This window comes from Corvus hawaiiensis, chromosome 4 (assembly GCF_020740725.1).
Source record: "Corvus hawaiiensis isolate bCorHaw1 chromosome 4, bCorHaw1.pri.cur, whole genome shotgun sequence".
NCBI classification, from domain to species: domain Eukaryota; kingdom Metazoa; phylum Chordata; class Aves; order Passeriformes; family Corvidae; genus Corvus; species Corvus hawaiiensis.
In genome coordinates, this window is record NC_063216.1 from 6,520,257 (window position 1) to 6,541,919 (window position 21,663).

The 21,663-nt window shown below is 39.3% G+C and overlaps 1 protein-coding gene and 1 long non-coding RNA gene across 2 annotated transcripts in view; both read right to left on the reverse strand.

Moving 5' to 3' along the window:
- Window positions 1–19,036, reverse strand: part of ETNK1 (ethanolamine kinase 1) — a 31,910-nt gene extending 12,874 nt beyond the window's left edge. Inside the window, exons 1-4 of the mRNA XM_048300622.1 lie at window positions 18,730–19,036; window positions 9,045–9,304; window positions 8,189–8,329; window positions 7,337–7,479 (exon numbers count right to left, since the gene is read on the reverse strand). Of these exons, the coding sequence (XP_048156579.1) occupies window positions 7,337–7,479; window positions 8,189–8,329; window positions 9,045–9,304; window positions 18,730–18,885 (700 nt within the window). The 5' untranslated portion in view covers window positions 18,886–19,036. The remainder of the gene's footprint in view (window positions 1–7,336; window positions 7,480–8,188; window positions 8,330–9,044; window positions 9,305–18,729) is intronic.
- Window positions 1,080–1,820, reverse strand: LOC125324585. Its single transcript, XR_007203041.1, has 3 exons — window positions 1,808–1,820; window positions 1,704–1,708; window positions 1,080–1,193 (listed from the first exon to the last, which is right to left on the reverse strand). It is a non-coding gene; the product is annotated as an uncharacterized LOC125324585 (long non-coding RNA).
- Window positions 19,037–21,663: the final 2,627 nt, after the last annotated feature.

A 21,663-nucleotide genomic window follows, 5' to 3' on the forward strand; every position in this document is an offset into this window, starting at 1 on the left:
AACTGTACAACTTCTCCATCTCCTACACTTTGCAGGTAATTTTTAGGGTTATTCCTTTTAATGGCAGTTCTATGGATGAATAGATCTCCCACTGTATCATCTTGTGTTATAAATCCATAGTTGTTTTTTACATTGTACCATTTCACAGTTCCTGTGACTTTCGTGGCTACAACTCCTCCTATCACGTGCTTGCGTGTTCGTCGTGGCTGCTGGTCCCGCGTGGCCGCTGCCTCGCCGACTCCGACGTCTCGGCCGGGCCCCCGCGTTGCGGCTGCTCCGCGCTCTCCGAGCGGCGCAGCTCCGGCGCGTGTCCGGGCTCTGCGCGGCCCCGCGTTGCCATCGCCACTGGCTCCGTGCCCTGTGAGTGGTTCCGCTCCGCCAACTCCACGCTGCTTTGGTTGTGGCCCCGTTTCAGCTCGGTGCTGCGCTGCGCGGCTTCTCGTGTTGCTGTGGAAACCACCGCTTCTCCCTCCGCAGGGCTCTCCGAGCCATGTGCTCAGAGCGGCCTGCCACACCGATGCCCGGTTCCTGGCTGCTCGTGGCCCACGGCACCCGCGGCACCTGCGGCATCGCTCCCTCACTCGTGGTCGCATGGCCGGGGACCCCGAGACAGGGATGGGGTCTGCAATAGGGCGCGCGCTCCCGAGGGGGCCGGGCGCATCCAGCGCAGGCACCTCCGCCGGCACGGCTGCAGTCATGCGCTCCCGGGATGGCGGCCACGCGGCCTCGGCCACGGGATAAGTAGGATCCTCTGCTTTAGGGGTAATGGGACCGTACAAATGCTCCTCAAGAGCTTCCCTGATTATAAGGTATGCACGGAAAGCTTCTCTTTGATCCCTGACTTTATCCCAGATCTCGTCCCAGAAACACCACAAGACACAGGAGGTTCGATATTAAAAAGTAAGTCTCGAGAAATACAGGAGAACCTTTTGAAAAGCCAGATGAAAAAGTGTTCTAGATCTCCCGGTTGCATTACTTTTTTGTTTTGTTGTTCAAGGATTCCTTTTACTTCTAGATACATTTTTCTCTGTGGCTCAGAGAGCCCCATTTCCCACGATTCCTCCATAGTCCAAAGAGAAATATCCAAACCAAGATGAGAAGAGAGAGGTCTAGAGTGATTATGTTACTCACGAATCTTCCTCAGGGATCGGTATCTTGCTCGCAAATATTCATTCGGGAAAGCTCTTACAATTCTCCCTGCTTGAAGTCGGAGTAGGAAAATTTCAATTTTAACTTCTACCACATGAGGGCCTCCCTTACCCTCAAAATGAGAAGTACAGTAGCATATTCTTTATTTTAAATTTATGTAGAAATAGTAGATCAATTTTTCCCCTGACTTAAAAAATAACAGTCCTGTTTATTCTCACACAAATGTGCAGCCACAGTGGACTAACACATTGCAACATGCTGATACTTCCTGCTTCCTCAACCACTCTTACAAAGCAAGACTATTCTTAATTGTTGCTTTTTTAAGCTGGATTCAATTAGTTTCAAGAATCCATCAGATAGTCGTAAGGTCCCCAAAGCTATCAAACTATGTGCCATTGTAAAAACAAGGGCTGATAAAGCAGCAAAACACAGCCCCAAAAGTTTCCAAATTACGTTTACCTGCAGTAAAGCTAGGGAAAATGCATTGAAGCTGCTCAAGAATGTCTAAAGCACATAAAACAGTCAAAATGAAAGCAAGATGGATTAGGTAAAACTAGAGCTCTTGTATTTTAAGGGAAACCAGCAAAATTACTAAAAAGAAAAGGAAGCAATGGGTTAACAAAACATCTGTTTGCACTAGAACATTAAAAAATAAAACCTTACATTTCTCACTGCTATACTGAAATGAGTAATTTTCACCATTGCACCCTTCTCCCTCTCTATACTCTTTTATTATCACTAGCTGCATATTTAATTAACAAAAACATTCGTTCTATTATAATGAACAATCTTTTAACATGACTTAAAACTCTAGGCTAAAAAGAAAATCAAGAACAATGTTAAAATTAAGTACATTATATATGTATTTCCTAGACTAAGGATTTTAAGTGCCTACTACACTGCCTCCTTAAGATTTAGGAATATTGTGCATCTCAAATAAAATAGTTTCGCCAATGTCCTGACCAAGTTAGCTCAGAAGAAGTTTGTTAAAGTGCTCTTTTCTATGCAGTTCATCTTCCCCATACTTGAACTACTAACACAATTATGTTTTCCAGATGGACAAATCTTTCTGTCTAAGCACTTAAAATGGAAATAAAACTCTAAGACAAATATAATCACATAGTCACAAATCCTCCAAGTCTGAGTTCACCCTTACTTCCACTGAAAGAGAGGCTTTCTTACCAAGGTTAAGATGTTAAATCTTTTAGGTTCTAACGAACCAACAGCCCTGCAAAGCGGCAAGCTCCTTCCAGGAAATTCTGTTGGCAGTGGAAAAATTGAAGTTCTCTAGAGCTTTGAAGTGGCAAATCTTACAGCAGTTGCAGGCAAGATCTTATTGGCACAGATGAACTTCTGCCACTGCCTGACTGGCAGATTCACAGGCTGGCCCTTCCCACTGGTTCTCCAGTGCTGCTTTTCAAAACAGGCACCTCTAAAATTACAAGCCAGTTAAAACCCCAACCCTGGCTAACATTCTGCTACACAACTGATTGCCTAAACCCCTTCTGCCCCCCAAACAGTTAATATTGCTTGTATTAAGAGAAGTTTTTTTTCTTCCTTCCTCACATAAAATCCAAACACAGCAGGTAAAAGTCTGCTAGTAAAATATGGACATATATACTTTAAATTTTTCATGTGCAGATTTCACCTAGAACATCCCTATGTGCCATCATGAATTTTTAATTACAGCTAACATTTAAAAAACTTACTTCCAGATATAAAGAATGTTACAAACAAGCAGAAATTGAAGCTAACAAGATATGGGTGGGGCTGTTACTAGGCACTGTCCTCCCAATGCAGGAACAAGGGCATATCCAGCCTGTAGCAGATAGAGAAAACTTGGCAATCTCCCATTTGATAAGATAAAAGTTTAAAGTGAAAAAGCCTTGCATTTATACTGATCCATTTCAGGCTCATACTACTGTGAAACTCAACCGTTAAGTTCATTTTTGCATGAAGGCTCAAAATAAAGATGCACAGTTCTTTCTGTGGAACTGAAAAAGCAAAAACAAAAAGTTTGCTGATTCAAAAACACGGAACATATATGTACTTATACGTACACATACATACCTCTACGTAGCTTTAGAAAAAGCAGAAGAAAGTTTGCAGTAATTGTTTAAATAATCATTGTATTAGAAGCTACTTTTAAGATTTACTGCAGTTCATATGAGAAAGCCACTTCTAAAAGCTTACATTACTGGTTTAGCAGGTAGCTGTTGTTTTAAGGTTTCTAAAAGGTATCCACAATTTGTACATCCCATCAATATCCCTGGGAGCAGGCAAACCAACAAGAGACCCTGGTCTAAGTATATTTGTGCTTTATTGAAATGAAAAACAATTTAAAAACAAGCTACGCCATCTCTCTGGAGAAGCTACTGCTATTGACAGGAATAGACATGTCAAGAGTGTGGAATATTTTAAGTTGAAACACATTTCTTTTTTCCAGGAATTTCCTAGTGCAGACAACATGCAACACACTCCACAAAAACCACAGAAGGATACAGAATGGAATTCATGTTGTGCTCCATATACCAGAAATCCAGTTTTAAACAGATCAAGTAGTAACCAACAAAGGATCTGCTAGATCTCCTCAGGGCTCTGACAGGTAGGAGGGTGAGGATACCTCTCTTTCTACCTGCTTTTCCTTTTTAATGGTTTAACAGGGAAAGCAACTTCCCCTGTCCAAGTCCTGGCTGTAGTTACCACAGCTGAATGATGCATCCTGAGTTCTGTCCCATCCTGCTCATCAGGTGATGAGCCCCACTGAGCCCCTAGAAAACAGCTTCAAAGACAAGGATCTGTGCTAGGAACATACTTGAAAATTCACAAAAGGGTCACCCACCCAAAGGATAATTTTAGCTCTAAATACCCAAAAGAGCTCTGCAAAACAAAACAGGTTTTTAGGTCAAAACCAGAAGCCTTAAACATACCTCAGTCTTCAGAAGCACTGAGCACCCACAGACTCCTACCAAAGATCATAGAAAACATTGGGTAGGCAGAGGGAATAAACAGAACAAAACTATCCATCTACCTACACACAACTTCCTGCCAACTGATTTTCATATCTTCAAAAAGAGCACACATAGAAAAAACAATTCTGATACTTGATCTCTTGATCTTGTTGAATATCAAGTAGCTGAATACTCTTAAAACATCAGGTATTTTTGGAAATTCCCAGGTCATACTGGGAAAGAAAAAAAAAAAAAAAAACAACCAAAAAAAAGCAACTAAACAGATTAGGAGCATCAGAACACAAGGTCTATAAATAAGCAGCACCAAGCTTCAAGCATGTTTTGAGTATTCTTGATGTTGAAACTGCAATAAAAAGCAATGTGAAGTGCCGAGCTATACCCTTCAAAGAGTAGATGACAGTGATAATTATAAGTTACGTAAAGTAACACTTGCAGATATTCATATCCTGAGTGACTGAGAATGGACATTAACAAAACAGCAAGAGGCAGAGTTCTCTCAGCCACAGCAGGAACAAATTCAAATCAGATGAGTGAAACTCCATTAAATAAAGTTAACACTCAACATGCTCTTCCAGTCTCACAAATAAAAGTTAAGAACAGGAGACTGATTTTTCTTAAAAGCAGTATGTGGCATGACTATGATTTTTCTTTCAAGTCTGAAAATTTAATGTGAATTTAATGCAGAGGACAAGTCTAAGGCAAAGCTCAGGAACAAGCCACAATTATTCGTACTGCACTGGACACAAGTCCTAATATGTCCTGGTAGTCTGTAGCTTACACACACACCCACACATGCCCCCCCGACTAGTAAATGTGCAAATTAAGCATTCAAAAGCAAAATTATAAATACAGTATTACTAAAACAAACAAATTAAGTTTTCTTTGTGCCAGCTTCTGAAAAGCCAGATAATACTACTAGCTTTGCACAAATTTTACTGAGGAGTAAATCAAAAATAAGGTAGTTAAACTAGAAAATCAATTCTCTCTTGTTTTCAGTTTAGGCTTACCAAGGTCTTCTGATACACAGAAGCCTTTCTAGATGGAAAAGTGAATTTAGTCAAAGTATTGCATTCACCAAAGCTGTTAACTACCTTCAGACAATCTGATGCCATTCCTAGTGAAGCTCCTCTTTAAAAAAGATTCCATTTTGTGCTCTTGTGAAATTATTTGTATACCAATAAAAGCTTTTGCTCTGCTAAACACTATTCCAGTTATACATGTTTCTTTACAGTTAAAGCTGAGCTTCCTGTTTATGCTCTGTAAAAGTGTGCTATAAAAAACGGCTTTCAAATGACAATCATCCTTTCTACAGATGGCATTGAGGTTTGGTTACCATGAAAATGGTCCCTGCTGTACCCAGATTGCACAAGTTTTATAACACAGTACATGTACAACATTCAAACATATGTTTAATAATATAAATCATAATTTCAAGTGTTTCCCCCAGCTGTGTACAGCTTGCTTGAAGCCTAAGTACTTTACACACCTCCCTCCTCCCCACCCTGTCTCCAAACTCAAATCATTCACACACTTGTTTTGTAGGATTGCTCACAAATGATGCACTACTGGCATTGTTTTTTCTTCCATTCTGTTTACAAAAACAAAGCATACAGCATTTGTTTTTCAATTAGGAACTTCAAGTCTATTGACCACAATAGAGAACCTCTTAAAGGAATTCCTCAGATTTTTGTCTTTGTGTTGCATGGTTCTACTATGAAAAGTGTGTATAAAAATTACTTTTACCTCAGTGGGTCTGCTCTGGAATGCTAAAACTCAAGGTAATTTCAGCACTAAAAAAACCCACATGGTAAAAAGAGATGGTACTAGAGTATCACAACTCTAAGAATGTAAGACGACAAGTCTGGTCTTATGCACACCTTCCATGCTTTCCCCCCTTTCTCTATATGAGCAGAACTATAGTCCATCACTGAAACTCAGTAAAACCACTCAAGCTTGGTACTAAAGTCATAGAATTTAAAATTCATGTTAATAGCATTGTTAGGGTGCACATACACATATGGGTATACATAACTAAAAGTAGCAATTCCCTTCAAAGGTGCTATTACTCAGAGGGAAACTTATATACAAGTCAACAAAAGAGTTTATTTCCTCAATACACATGGTGATGCAGAATTCACATATGATGCAGAAATGTGTTATCACATACAGCCAATTTTCATACTAGAACAAGCTCCAGCTTGGTTTTGTTACTTTTTTTCTTTAATAGTTAAGATACATAATTCTAATAGGTCAAAGACCAATAATAACTGACAGCTTCAGTTCCATTCAGTTATTTACTTCACTCATTTTGGGCTTACATACCAACAATCTCACCCAACTGGCACAAAAATAAGCAGCTACTAGAAGGAATGCATCATCCTTATTTCAAAAGAAAACCTTGTAAACTGGTTTGTCACATTTAGCTGAGCTCGCGTATCTGAAATGGGAGGAAAACGGTGTATTTTTACTGCACAGCAGCCATTTTAGTGTCAAAAGTTTGCCTCGTTTGTTTTAATACCTGATTGATTCCCTTAATAACCAAACCCCAAACCACTAAAATCAATAAGCTGTGGGTTTATATGGAAGCTTTAACAGATCTTAATAACATGAACTATGAGTTAAATGTATTGGAATAGAAACAAAAAAGTAATTCATCTTTGCCAAGATGTCTGCTGCCTACAACAGTTTAAACAAAGCATGTATTTACAAAAGAAATCTTTTAAGATGTCTGTGTACCTCATGCAAAAACAAATTGAGCTACTGAATGTAGTAGTTAATATCACTAAGACGGTTCATTATGAAAGGGCATTCCCCCTGATCACAAACCAGAACAAAACACATTGCAGGAGACAATTTTCATATTATTTTCTATACTTGCATGATTTTTTTTTTTCTTCCTAAAAGCTTTATATAACCAGAATAGAATTAACATCCAGTCAGATACTTTCAAGCCCAGGCATACAGGCAAACTGGAGATTAACAAATTCATGAGTTCATTAAAGAAAAGCAAGGAACACTGATTTTTTTTCCTCTATACAGTAACATACAGATGAAAATTAGCTAATTAAGCAACTTAGTATTTGCACAGGAATCACTACCATTACACTGGATCTTAAAAGCTCAAACTGAGTTCACCTCAACAAGTGAGTAAAACAACACCACTGATACAGCACAGATAAAGCCACTCACTACTCATTGTTTAGTTCAACACCTACCTCGTTTCTTGTTGTAAATAATATTCTTACACAACAGGTCATTGTGACAGAGCACCACTGGTGATCCTAAATTTGACAGTCTTTCCTTCATCCAGGCCATCTCTTCCTGAAGAACTTGAGGACTCGGAATATCACTTAAAAACCTTTTCAGGTATAAGGAAACAGAGTTAACATTTAATACTCTGTGTTCCATATCAAGCATTTGTAATGAAGTATTTTTCTCTACATTCTTCTGGCAAATAGTTCAACAGACCCTTTCCCAAATCAGGGCATTCATTCCCAAGACACAATAGCAGTCAAATTATGAAAATCATTTTTCTCTGTCCTTCCCAAAAAACAATTTTCTGAAGATTATCTGTGCTGTAAACACAACAGTAGTCCAAAAATCCAGAGCAGAATATGAATACACTCCTGCGCATTTTAAAGGTGCAAAGATTAAAAGAATTATTGCATGAATTTAATTCACTTTTTTTTCACATTACATTACTTCCTCCAAGAAGAATACACAACAGTATTAGGTACTATATGTATCTATACTAAGGAAATTAACATTAATTTTTAGTCTAGTCACAGTATACACTTAAATAGCCATTTTATCCTCTTCATTTTCAGTTATCTATTAATGTTTTCTCACTTTTCTTAATAATTTTGTTGTAAAAGAAAAACCACTTTGCCAGAGCATTCTCTAATTACAATGCAGCAAGAAGGGCATCCATGATTTTAAACTCACATGAAGAATATTTTTAAGCTGGAGTCTGCTTCCTGAGCAATATGAAGTCTGATGATATTGTACAAACACAAATTCCAGCAGAAGGAATTTGAAGACTGGAAAGAACATGATGACATACCCACCTTTTATTTACTCCCTCATCTGCAAATTCTGTGGGTATGAGAGAGAAGTATTTTCCCATTTTCAGCCACAAATTGGATTTAGGGATCCATCCATTGTGTGCATGAATAGTATGGATTTTAGCAAGCTGTCTAGCAATGAGTCTAAAAAAAATTAAAATTAAATTAATGTTATATTTAACTGAAAAATTCTAAAAAATGCAACACAGGAATTCAAAGAGGGTTTAAAGAAGAGTAGCACAGCCATTGGGTAGCATCTTTCAAGACTCAAAAGGTCATTAGGATCATTACCTGTGGGAAGGGAAGGGAGAAGGATTGGAGTTCAGTTACAGCACACAAACTTCACCTGCATTTACAGTCTACTCTTGCTTATGTTTTGAAGTATTGATTTAAATTAGCTGCTATTTTTAGACAAATACATTTCAGCACACACATGAAAAACTAAAATCTTTAGACATCAGCACTTTATGTTCACTGCTAATAGTTTAAAAAATAATTTCTCAATGGAATTTTCTGGGATCTATTCACAAAAGGAAAGTATTGGAAACAGTTAAAAGTACTTTAGCCAAGTCCAACTCCCTACAACTCCACCATATTCAATGGCCTCTGTAATGGTGATGTGCAAGTGTTAATTACTCATGATAAACAGACCTTTAATGAGTACAGTCTTCTGTGGAGGCAGCAAGGATCATTTTTTCAGCACTGAAATACCATAACTAAGACGGTGTGAATATCAGCTTAGCGCATGCTTATAGAAATACTGATCTTCTGCCTGCGCAAACTCTGCTCGAAGTCCTTCAGGCCGGGCAGAACTTCATTAATGCACAATGAAAATAAGAAATTTTTAAAAAAAGCTTACCTGAAAATATCTGGATTGCACACATGCTCTGGATCCAAGGCTTCTCCCTGCATGAACTCGTAGCACAGGCCATTGTTAAAGGTACAGTAGAGCTGAGGTGCACAGCCATGGGCCTGCAACACACGGAAACTCTTCACCTCCTCATCCCGATCTACCAGGAGCTCAGTCTTGTTCCCATAGATCCGAACTAGAACAACATCATCTGTTATGTCACCCACGTAGCAGCCAATTAATTTATTGGTGATTCCATCGGTGAATAGCTGAAAAGCAAAAATAATGCATAAGCAACTCAACTCTGCATCTTCAACAAGCAGGAAAAGAATGCTGGGTTATCCTTTAGTTCCCAAAACACAAAAGTGTACTAGATTGAGCATTAAGAAATCTTTAAGACAGAGGAATATCATGAAGAAAATACTTGAATATAAATTTTTTTTAGTATTTACAGTCATGTCTCTTCTTCCACTCTGTTGCCCTCAAAACCTTAATTCTTAATTCAAAAAGAATAAACCCTCCCACAGAACACCCTCACAGTACAACAAGCAAGCAGCAAAAAATAGCTTCAAGTTGGATAACACAAAAATTTTTTAATTCATAATAGCAATGAGGCCAGAAAGTCAGCTCAAAAAGAAAAGAAACCTATTTATCAAGATCAGAATACTAAGTGTTCGATGACAACAGTTTGAATTCCTTATTTACTCATGTCCAGTCATGCACCCTCTGATATGACTTCTCCCTCAAGCCCTAAGTCAGGCCCAGAACAAAAATACTGACAAATTCAATGATCTGTTGTGTGTCAGACCTAATTCTGAGCCATAATATTTAATGAAAAAGTACTTTTGCTGAAAACACATGCCAACAACAGGCAACGTATCTACAGTCATCATAATTCTTTAGAACCTTGGACAGTGTGGGTAGGGTTTTATTATGGATGGCGGGGGGGAGGGGGGTGTTTAGGGGGTTTTTTGTTTGTTTTTTTTAAAGCAGTAAAACACAATTCAGAAAGTTTGACTTCTATTCCCCCACCCCCTTCAAGATATAGCCTTTATTTTCAAAAGTAGTATCTCTCAAACACAAGTGACAGATTATTTCCAAATCTCAGGGGTTTAGACAAGTTGAGAATCATGAGCAAATTTTTTAATTACTAAAGAAAAAAAAAATCTGAAGTTGGGTCAAGTCTCCCCCTTTAGGAAAAGGCAAGACTTTTACAGTAGATGTGTTTTAGCTCATATGCCTTGCTTTTCCCAACACCCCTCATTTGATGAGGTCAACAGATTCATCAATAAATGCAGAAAACAAGTGGGGAAGTTTTAGTTGTCATCACAAATTGGAAGAAATAGCTCAAGCTCCTGAGAAAAGATGCAGAAGATACAAAGGTACTCTATTTTCTTGAACAGTTACAAACAGTCTTGCAGAAGTAGATATAGCAAATTATATAACTTTCATCTAGACAGGGTAACTTTAAATTCAAATAAAGCTGCTTACAAAGCCTCTTTGACTCAAAACTCAGACTTTACAACTTATGGGGACATCTTATTAATAGCTATTATTTTAATAACTCAGGATGAATAATGAAGACTCTTAAACAGTCTTCATAGTAACTATTACAATGTTAAGCACTGCAACTAAGAAAACTGTTCCATTTAGCACCATAGATACTGGGCTTGAGCAGTGTTTCACTGAGTACTTAAATGCATTTCAAAATGCTTGTAAATCACAAATTACACCTTTATACTATAAATATCCATTCATACTCTTTCCAGTCATAAGCGTATGGTCACAGAACTATTCGGATGAGGAAGGGACCTCCTATGGTCATCTAGTTAAACCTCCCTGCTCAAGTAGGGCCAACTAGAGCCAGCTGCCCAGGACTGTGCCCAGGGAAATCTCCAGGAATTCTGGAGACTTTGTAACCTGTCTGGCAGCATGTTCCAGTGTTCGACCACTCTCATGATAAAAAAGTGGTTTTGTTGTTGAGATGAAACTTCACACATTTTATTTTGTGCCCATTGCCTTGTCTGTCACTGGGCACTGAGAGGAGTCTGGATGCCTCCTCAATTCCCCCCCACCAGGTATTTATATATCTAAGACCACAGCAAGCCTCCTTTTTTACAGGCCAAATAAGACCAGCCTCTCTTCATATGAAAGATTCTCCAGGTCTCTCTGTCATCTTCATGAACCTTTGCTCAACTTTCTCCAATGAGCATGTGTCTTCCTTCTACCGGGGAGCCAAGAACAGAACACAAGCACTTAAAGATGGCAAATCAACATAAAAGTACTAACTCTTATAACTTTTAACATAAACCCAGAATTAATTCGTTTAAAAAGTATGAAGAGCACTTTGCAGAAGTGATTCATGTTGAGCTGTTCGAGTTAAAAAGCATCTTATCTGCCATACTTAGATAAAAACTTCCAAAATGTAGTTTAAAAGGAAAAAATGTACTATTAAAAAGATACAGCTCTAAGGTCATCAGAAATAGTGATACTACAAAAAAAAAAAAAAAAAAAAAAAAACCCACCCAGATGTTAATAGTGCTGATGCAAAGCACTGAATCTCAGTTGTTATGCTGTTGAACAGAAACTGCTGGACACAGTTCTATCACCTTCTGTCACAGGTCTATTATTCCCTTCAAACAAGTCTCATTAGCACTAATAAAGAGAAATCTGCAACAAGGAAATTGGACTCCCTCAACTGTTAATTTAGGAACTCTACTTATTAGCATCTATTTGTAACATGCTGCTACAAATAATTATTTACACCCAGGAGCATTTTAGCTATTGCTTCTTAAAAAGGCAAAAGGGTTCACTTACTTTTCTAATAACATTATTCAAAGTAGACAATTTCCATATTCCATCATAAGAAAACATCTACTGTTTACTACCACCAGTAAAAGAAAATAATAGTCATTTTATTTTTTTATTCAGAATGCCTTTACATTAGCACTTAAAGAATCAGCTTAGAAGGCCTTGCCCAAAACATAACCTGAAATGAAGCAGAACAAAACAGTTCTCTAGCAAAAGCATCACTTCAGCATCATACGCAGAGAACAGACTCTGATGTGGATAAGATAATCAGTAAACTATCATAGCCACATGGAAGAAGATGGAAGAATCTACAGAATGCAATGAAAGTAGAAAATTCTGGGAATAAATTAAAAAAAAATACAGAGACAACAGAGGTTAAGAACACAGTGCAACACAGAAAAAAAACTCCAGCAGCAAGATTCTGACACTCCTGTAAGCCACAAAAAATTAATTAATCTGATATGCGCTTACCACAGTTTAACACATACTTTCAGATGAGGTGATACAAAGGTAAAACTAAATTCTGAAACATTTCTGGAAATTCTATTCATACTGCCCACAATCAGATCTAGCTTGAATCCAAAGCTTTCTAGAAAAAAAGAAACTGTTTACTGAAATGCAGACTAAAGCTGAGAAAGCTACAAATAAGCTTAAGTTACTCAAGTCTCAGAGAGCAATACATGGTACAAACAAGACAGGCCAAGAGAGCCCAAGAAGTGCAAAATCAACCAAGACATGAAGCATCTTTGAGACAGTTTACCCTAAAAGCACTGTTACTAGGTTATTAGATTCCTGGAAAGGGCATGTGATGCCTATGTCCCCATCTAATAAGCAAGTGTTTCATGAAAAGCTTCTATCTAATCCCATCATTCCAGGTGTTCAAAAGAACGAGAAGAATGAGAACAAAATTGCAATCACATGTAACAAGAATGAATAGACAGAAATAAAAGTGTCATGGGGCAAAGTAGAAAGTACTTATGACTCAGAAGAACTGTAAAACCAAGCAGATTTTTCCCTTCAGACTGAGTTATTACATCCATAAGCAGAGAACACAGGAAACAGTACTGTAGTGCGATAAAAAGCAGAACAGTGATGTAAAGCTGCAGCATAAATAAGTAGGGATTCCCCAGATTCTGCTGCTGAACCCCAGACTGACTTTGAGATCTCCAGAAAGGAAGAGACATTAGTAACATGCTTCTTTAATGCTCACAAAACTTCAAGTTTGTATTGTAAATCTAAGTTGATCTTTTTTCTGGAAAAGTATAGTCTACACAGACACATCCACAGGTATACAGATCAAGAACTTAATTTCTTGAAACAAGGCTAGTTATTTTACTCTCTCTAGCTATTGTAACTCTTTCTGTAGCTGTTCATAAAAGAAAGACAAAGTACAACTATTGGAAAATGCCTTGGGTAAATTCTCATATGTTCAGCAGGGCTTACAAGAAACCTCACTCAAAGGTCTCCAGGCTCTGGCGCCATATCCTCTAGTTCATTACACTCAGCAGGAGAAAGCCACTGTCTGCATGATTTAGGTGGTCAGATGATCAGGAGCAAGATCATTTGGTGTTAAAAACACCAAGAGAAGCAGGAAGCAAGGAAGTTTACAGCACTATTGTCTGCTAAGTTTGGCCAGAGACTGAACTAGCAGTTTCTGCTCAACTCTTGGGGTACTCTGCATGACAGCAGCACGGAGAAAGCAATACTTGGAGTGCTGGTATCACTTTCACATGGTTTTTTTTGGGCTACTAAACCATCAACAGTTCAGCTTCAAGGTGTGTGTGGGTTTCGTTTTGGGTGTTTTTTGGTTGAGGACTGGTTCTGATTGAAATGTGTATCAAGATGTGAAAGCTTTTTATAATTTTTTTTAAATGCCAGGAAAAAAAAAAAAGAACAAGTAAGTTACTTATTTTTCACCTTGTTTCTGAAGAATATTCTTCTACTTGAAAACAGTCAACATCAGGTAACTGGTTAACACTTTTTAAATTATGAATTTGCTTTACAAATTTTGTGATACTGATTAAAACAGATACAGATTTAAAAAAAAAAAAAAAAAAAAAAGCAGCTAATAAGAAAGGACCCTAAGCCCCCTGGAATATTTTGACGTAAAATATTGGGGGGGAGGGAGAGGGACAGGAACTAAACCTAAACTGTCTTGGATTCTTCCTTTCCAAAGTTACAAACCTGTAGCATAAGGTATATGCCTTTACATAGACTCATCCAAGCTGTCCCTAAACAAATATTGATTCTCTGTAATTAGAGCCCCAGTCATCAATAAACACACCTCTATCATGCACAGCTGAATTACATCAGGTACATATGGCGTATCACTTACATAAAATGCCACTACAGTTTCTGTCTCACATAGACACCACAAAAACCTTTAAAAACAGGGGATTGAGATAATCAAGCTTCATCAGAAGCTTAAAAGACTGGAGAAACCAACCCAGCCTCTAAGGACATCCAATTCTGCTGGCATTTCCCACTTACTGTGACATTGCATTCAAGGCACACTTCAAATTACAGTTTTTCCACAACACGAGTAATGCAGCCCATTCTGCAGCTCTAACTTTTCTTACTCTTTCCCTCACTCATCACTTCTCCATTTGGAGGTATCAGCACTTCTCTGTGAATTCAGTCCTTCCTCTTCACGTGGCAACTGCTTTCCCAACTGCTGAAGTGGGTGATATCCCCAAATCAGCTGAGCAATAAATATCTCACTTGAAAAATGTAACAGCACTGAGATACAAAATAAAGTTAGTTTACTTTGTTTCCCAGAGACTAGCATTTTCAATTTCAACACTTTTAAGCCCACGCTCAATCTGTTTAAATAAACTACAAAATACTCCAACAAGTTCAGAACTCTGAATCAAATAATAGTTTGTTATAAAAAGAATATCAACACAAGCAAATAAATTAGATCAGCAGCCAGAAAATACTGCCTGAAGAAAAGCTATTGAGTGCAAGTCAGGATGAAAAAGCAAAGAAACAAGGACAAAAGCTAATCTGGTAAACATAAAAATAGGTGGGTGGTTGTTTCACTGGCAAAAGTACATTTTTTTTATAAGCATGGGTCCATCCCATGTTCACATTTCATAGCTGTAGGAACAAATCTCTGGGAATTATGAAGTGCTGGAGTCGTAAAATCATGCAAAGAGCTGGCAAGAGCAAAGACAAGTAAATCTCAGGGAAAAAAAAAATTAAAAACCAAAAACCACAGTACCAGAAAACAAGCAAGGCCAAATTATTTCAGAGAATTAAAAAAGAAAACCAATCCAACTTATTTGGAGATGATAGTTGCTTGCAGGATTTGCGGGGGGCGGGGTATGGGGTGTCTTCAAGAAAAATTTGATTCCCTTTCCAAAACAGATTCTTTCCACCTCTCCTCAGGTTTCATCCAGGACAGGAGCACTGTTTGCCAGCCTAATATTTTAATGATTTTAGAACTTTGAATGATTCTTCAGCAAATTTTTTTCCATATATATCATTCTGTTCCACCCAAATAATGGTATAAATTAACACTTTTAGTATTAAGTCTTTTCACCAATAAAAACAGGCAGCGTTTATTCTCAATATTAAATATTACTTCAGAATGGTAAGAAATACTGATGGTTTTTCCTGCAGTATAATATTACACTGCAGAGAAGAAATTGTGTATTATCCCACTGAATCCTTCTTTGCCACCAGACTTACAAGAGGTAGACAGTAATGGGATAAAAGAACCCCAAATGCGCACTACTGAAGTGGTAACTAATTTTCCCATACTGTAAGCAAACACTGGCCTTCCTTGAATCTCCTTAAAAGAGAAAAAATAAGGAATTCATAAAGTGGGCAACAAACTACAATCTGTGAGTGTATTTTTACAGTAGGAAGGGTAATACAACCTCTTTAAAAGAGTAAAGAATTTTAAAAATTAAGTTTTTATATTTCATTAAAAATCGTGCAGAATATAAAAATTGGAATGCCCACTGTCAAAACTCAAGCTGCCTACAAAACTCAGAGGCCCTGGTTTGAGTTAGAAGAGCATTTTTTAATGAAATTTTAAAAACCTATTTCTCATGTTCACTACAGCTAACTTCTGAATTTAGCAATCAGTGAGTTTTTCAGCAAGGTTGGGAGAGAGGCTTCCACAGATTCCTTCCAACCTGAACTACTCAACATTTCTACTACTAAAAAACAGCCATTCCAGAATCAAAAGTGACTACCACAAAAAGCAGAGAAAGCAAACCTCAAAAATTCAGGAGTTAGAAAATCAAGCACCGAATTCCATACAGTTCCTAGGACATTTTCAGTTGACAACTGCACAATGTACCTACATGAAGATGAGTGTTTAGACAGAAAAATTCTGTTTCTCCCTAGCAATGTAGAATAACTTGAATATTTGTACTGCCCTGTAGGGATAAAATTCACATATAACTTGATATAAAGGAGATACATTACAGTATAGCTGCTTCCATTTCAAAAAAAAATGGGTAATGCTTCTGATGTTACAGACTTTCTGATAAATAATGCAATAAAAGAATAATTTAAGCACTGAAGATTTTAATTATTTTCATCTTCTGTCCCTAAATTTGTGGTTTATGCTATGGTGTAAAAAAAAAAAAAATTAAATGTTAAAATATATTCCTGATTTTAGGTACTTATAAATCTTAGGAAAAGTGAGGATTAAGCTTTAACATATACTAACTATAATTTCAAAATTGTTCAGCTGACTAAACAAGTTAACACACAACAGTAAATTTTTGCAAGAGAAGTTAACTAACTTCTTCAAATCAAACTCTGGACTCTTCAATGTCTTACTAATTGTTCTGACCCAAGAATTACTAAGAGCAAAGGTAGCTAATGGCAGAGTTCACCAGAGGAAGCAGTAGTTCATTAAACCTATCACTGTTCTTTGTCCACTTTGCTGTTTCAGATTAGTCAGGCAAATTTTCCATGCAATACAGGAGTCCCATCCTCATCTCCCACCTAAACACTTGCCCCTCTAAAGGGCGGACTCCAGGGCATCCTCCTGTTCACTCCATCACCTTCACAAAAAAGAGTCACTTTTCATTTCAACACCTTTTTGTATTTGATTCGTGTGCAACACGCATCTGTAACTGGTTGTATTGCCATCACGGCTGCTGGAACCTGTTTGAAACCACAGGCATTCCTGCTTGTTACACACTCACAGCAGCTTAAACACAGGCTAAAGAGTTAAAAATAAGAGGCCATTAAAGGGCTTTGTGAATAGATTGTTCTCTCACTGTTCAAAAGGAAAACACCAAGCTGAAAAGTGTTCTTAAAGTAACTTGGTTAAAATTAAACTCAAGACATTTTTTAGACAGAAACCTCTAACCACAGACAGTAATCTCCTACTTCACATCTGCATGATCAGTAAAAGAATCCCGGTTCTGCACCAATGGTACCGGTGTTTTTTATCCTGTTAATTGCTTCTGTCAAAGGGAGTGGTGGAAGGAAGCAACTTTTTTTTTTTTCTTAAACCTACTAGAACTTTATCCAAAGGATAGTTATCCCTCCTTAACAGGAAAATGTTTTGGTTTCCTTTTTCAACATCCCTGAATGAAAGAAAGAAAAATATTCTGCTAAGAACTGCACTCATCGGAGAACCAAAAAAATAAAACCATGTATAACTTCATGTAGCCCTACAAGGAGCAAGGAGTTGGATTATGCTCATGCATCCCTTCCAACTCAAGATATTCTATGAACTCTAACAACCTCGTTTTTACATGTTGTAAAACTATTTTCATTGCACCTCGAGATCTTGGGACAGTGCATAACTTATGGCCACTGCCTCAAACAGATTATTTAGAAAAAGCTCATTAGCTTTATTTTCATGCTAACTGGACTGACGTGTCAAGTTTCATTTTCCTTTCAAGACACTTCAGAAAATTTCTGTCAAATTATGTGCCATTACCTCAATGTGCTCAGCTTTCTGATACAAATTAGTTCAGGCAGCTCTCTGAAGAAGAACTTCATTGAAATAAGACACCTCCACGTAATAGCAACTGCTGAATAACACAGTTGAGCATATCATAAAATGCTCAACTAACCACAGACTGAACTGTTATTTTAGCCAGCCAAATTGGCTAAAGACTTTTTAAGTCCAAGGGACCATGTTAAGTATATTCTAGAAGCACAAAAGCAGCCAATCCTCCAGCAGATGACTCGTCATAAATACGAATGACTGTTCACCTAGAGAACACCAGAGAGAACAGCGGTACTTCTGCCAAGAGCAGAGAGCAAGGGCGTTAGCGGGTCGGGTGTGTGCCGATACCGCCAGCCTAAACCTCAGCCCGGCTGCGAATACATGACAGATATTTATTACATTTTTGATTACAGGAAGCACCCAACAAAGGCTCCACGGCCCGTGGGAGCGCCCCAGACCGGCAGCAGCGACCTCGGCGGCGGTATCCCCTCCTCCGGCGGCCTGTCCCCGGTTTACAAACACGCCCCACCCAGGAGAGACACGGCGAGGGCGACTCTCAGGAACACCTCCTCTTCCTTCCCTCGCCCCCGGCACTAGAGCTCTCCCTGCCGCTAACGCGGGCAGCCGAGTTCCAGCGGGGAGGGCATGGGAGGAGGAAGAGGGAAGCGGGCGATGGGAGGGAGGAGCGCCGGGAAGGAAGGAGGGAAGGCGGGAGCCGGGGATGCTGCCGCGCCGCGCCGCCCCGCCCCGCCGCCGAGCCGCCTAGCAAATGGGGCTCCGCGCAGGGGGCTGCGGCGGAGAGCGGGGGAAGGAGGGAGGGGGAGGAAGCGAGGCACCAGTTCCCCCGCACAATGGCCGCTCGCCCTCCCCCCTTCCTTGCCTGCTTTTCCCCTCCCTCCCCGAGCCCGAGCTGCCGCACCCCCCGCGGGAACCGGGGCGCGGACTCCGCCGTACCTGCAGCGTCACCTCCTCGGGTCTCCAGTGCGGGCGCAGCCGGCGCAGGAGCTGCAGGGCGCCTTGGCGATACCCGGGCCCCTCCCGTTCGCTGACGGTGATGTCCAGTTTGGGAACCTCCGGCGAGCCGGGCGGGACGTGGATGTAGTTGGACATGACAGCAGGCAGAACGCGGCGCGACACGGGGCGACGAGAACGGGCAGCCCGCGCTGGTGCTTCCTCCGCGGCGGAACCGGCAACTGAGGGAAATTTCCACTTCAGCTCCCGATAAAGCGACTCCACCTCCCCCGGCTGCAACGCGGAGCAGCCTGGGAGAGCGGGCGGAGCCGGGCAGAGCCCTGCCCTCTGCCCGTTCCCCTCACCTGCCTGACCCCTCCAGCATCCGCCTTTCCCCCTCCAATGCCCCCCTGCCCCACTCAGCATCACCCTGCCCGCCGCTGGACCCCGCGGCCGTGGCGCAGCCAGGGAGGGGATTAACCAAATGTGTTCGGGGCTGCTGCGGGAGAGCAGGCGTAAAGGAATGTGGGGCTGGCAGCTGCCGCGGTGCCGCCCGGGCAGTTACCGGGCGAGCGGTTGATCTTAATCGGGCTTGGAGTTATCTGCTGCGGTTGATTTTTTTGTCTTTAATTTGCGTCTCGGCTTTCGGAACCCCTCACCGCCTCTCCCCTTTTGTTTGCCATGCCCCTGCAGGGCGCGTACCTGCTCAGCACCTTGATCCGTTCCTTCTACAGAACAGTTACATTCTTCCATTTTTTTTCCCCCTGACTTATTTTATTCTGGAAATGTTGTTGCCTTGAAGTTATTTTCGGCGGGGAAAAAAAAAAAAAAAAGCCCAGACTATACCGCAGCTTGTACCAACCAGGACAAAAACAATCCCATCTTTTTTAGAAATATTTTGATGCTCCCCCTAATAGTCCTACGAGTATCAGCCTCCTTTCACATTCTATGATCTTCCCACATAGAGAAACACTGAACAAGAAGTTCCTCTGTAAAAACTACTGAATTGAGTTAGACGAAGACACAAGAACTATGTAAACAGAGTAATAATCGGGCTCTCCCCTGAAGAGCTGTTACTCTAAAACAGACCCAGGTCAGGGGATCTTTAATCTTAGTATTCTTTTCCATCTAAACTTTGATTCAGACCAAGCATTTAAAATCTTCAGAGCCAGGAATCTGTCTGTGAAGCTCGAAAAATAAATTTTCCTTCTGCTGTATTTTAAATTAAAATTTAATGTTTATGGGTTGGTGTTATTAGTGTAAGTATGTTTTTCTACATTAATAGGATTTTTCTATCAAGGATTAAAAGGGAAAGAATATTGGGGTCTGAATCAAATTTCAAATGCCATAAAATTTCACCCATTCTTCCATTATCCCACTTCACTTTTTTTTCTATGCAAGTAAGGATATTTTGAAATTTAAATGCCTTGAAAAATAGGTTTCTTTTAACACATTCACCTTCATACACTGTTTAGCCCTATAAGTCAATATTACCATGGAGGCATGATATCACTCTACCAGATCAAGCATGTGATTCATGGTGGCCTCTGCTTCTGCTTAGGCAGTTTGGTAGATGATAAACTAAGATTTATTTGTAGATTAAGGCCAAAGTGATATTTTGTTGAAATAAAATATCAAAGGTTGAATTTTCCAGCTTCCAAATGTTAATTTTAACAAGAACTGGTCTAAAAGAGATTCAGTCTTGCTAATGCTGAGAATAATAAATACATCTACCAGAAGGTTTCAGTCGTTAACTCTGAGAAGCCTTGTGAACTTACCCAAGTCTGATTAGATTTCCATAAATTGTTTGTTAGTGTATTTTTAACATAAAGGGGGAAAGTTGAAGCAGTCATGGTGCTTAGATTGTTTGGGAATTATAAGAGCTGAACTTCTGTATATTAAATATTTACAAAAGTAGATGAAAGAACCTGAAACACTTAGGCAGTAGCACTCTCATGTTTCTGGTCATGGTATAAAGATACATCCTTTTGGCTTGTCCTCATGGTGCATTGGAAATTCTTAATTCCTGTGGTTTTAATTTTTAAAAAATTATAAAAATTTCTGATTTTCCTAATTCCTGTTATTTTAATCAATAAAAGTTACAGTTAGCTACTCACCCGGTTTTCTTCCGTTTTTACCTTTTGTTTCCCACAAACATTTGCTGTGTCCAAATCAAACCCCCAAGAAATGTGTTTTCTCTTAATGCTTGATGCATTTGCAAGTCCACTACACCAAACTAAACTCATTCCAAGGTTGGGCAGAGATGCTCACAACAAGTAACTGAAGGAAACAGGATGTTTTACTTCTCTCCCAGGCCTGTGCTCTACCAGGCAGCCTGTCTGACCTGCATATCCTCCTCATTCTGCCATTCTCTTTTCCTTTTCTGCTAATCAGGAAACAGGTTGTGCCATTTAAATTATTCCTATGCTTTTCACCTTGCCTTTATGTCAGCGCTGGACACTTTATAAGTTCTTAAAAAAAAAAAAAAAAAAAAAAGGCAAAAAGAGCAACATTAGGATCAGAACCAGTTTTAACTTCCCAGGTGCAGTTCACTTGGCTGCTTTCCAAAGCCAGCAATTGTTTCAGAAGGACTCATTGCATAAATGTGACTAGAAATGGGACCCCTTCTAGTCATAATTAATTTTAATAACATTTTGCATAGTAGCATTTCAAAATGCTTTATATTGTCCTAATCTCACAAATAAAAGAACTGAGTCATCAGAGAGTTAAATCTGCCATTAGACCAGATAGTGGGCTTGGACATAATTTTTTGACATCCAGTCCTGTCCTTTGATCACAGGATTGCTTCAGTGCATTCAAGCATATAATTTCTGTTCATTATCCCACATATATTATTTGTTTCAGGATGAATCATGTCTCCGTACACATGGTATAAAACTGTAAGTCAGCTTTATATATTTATTTATTATATTGATT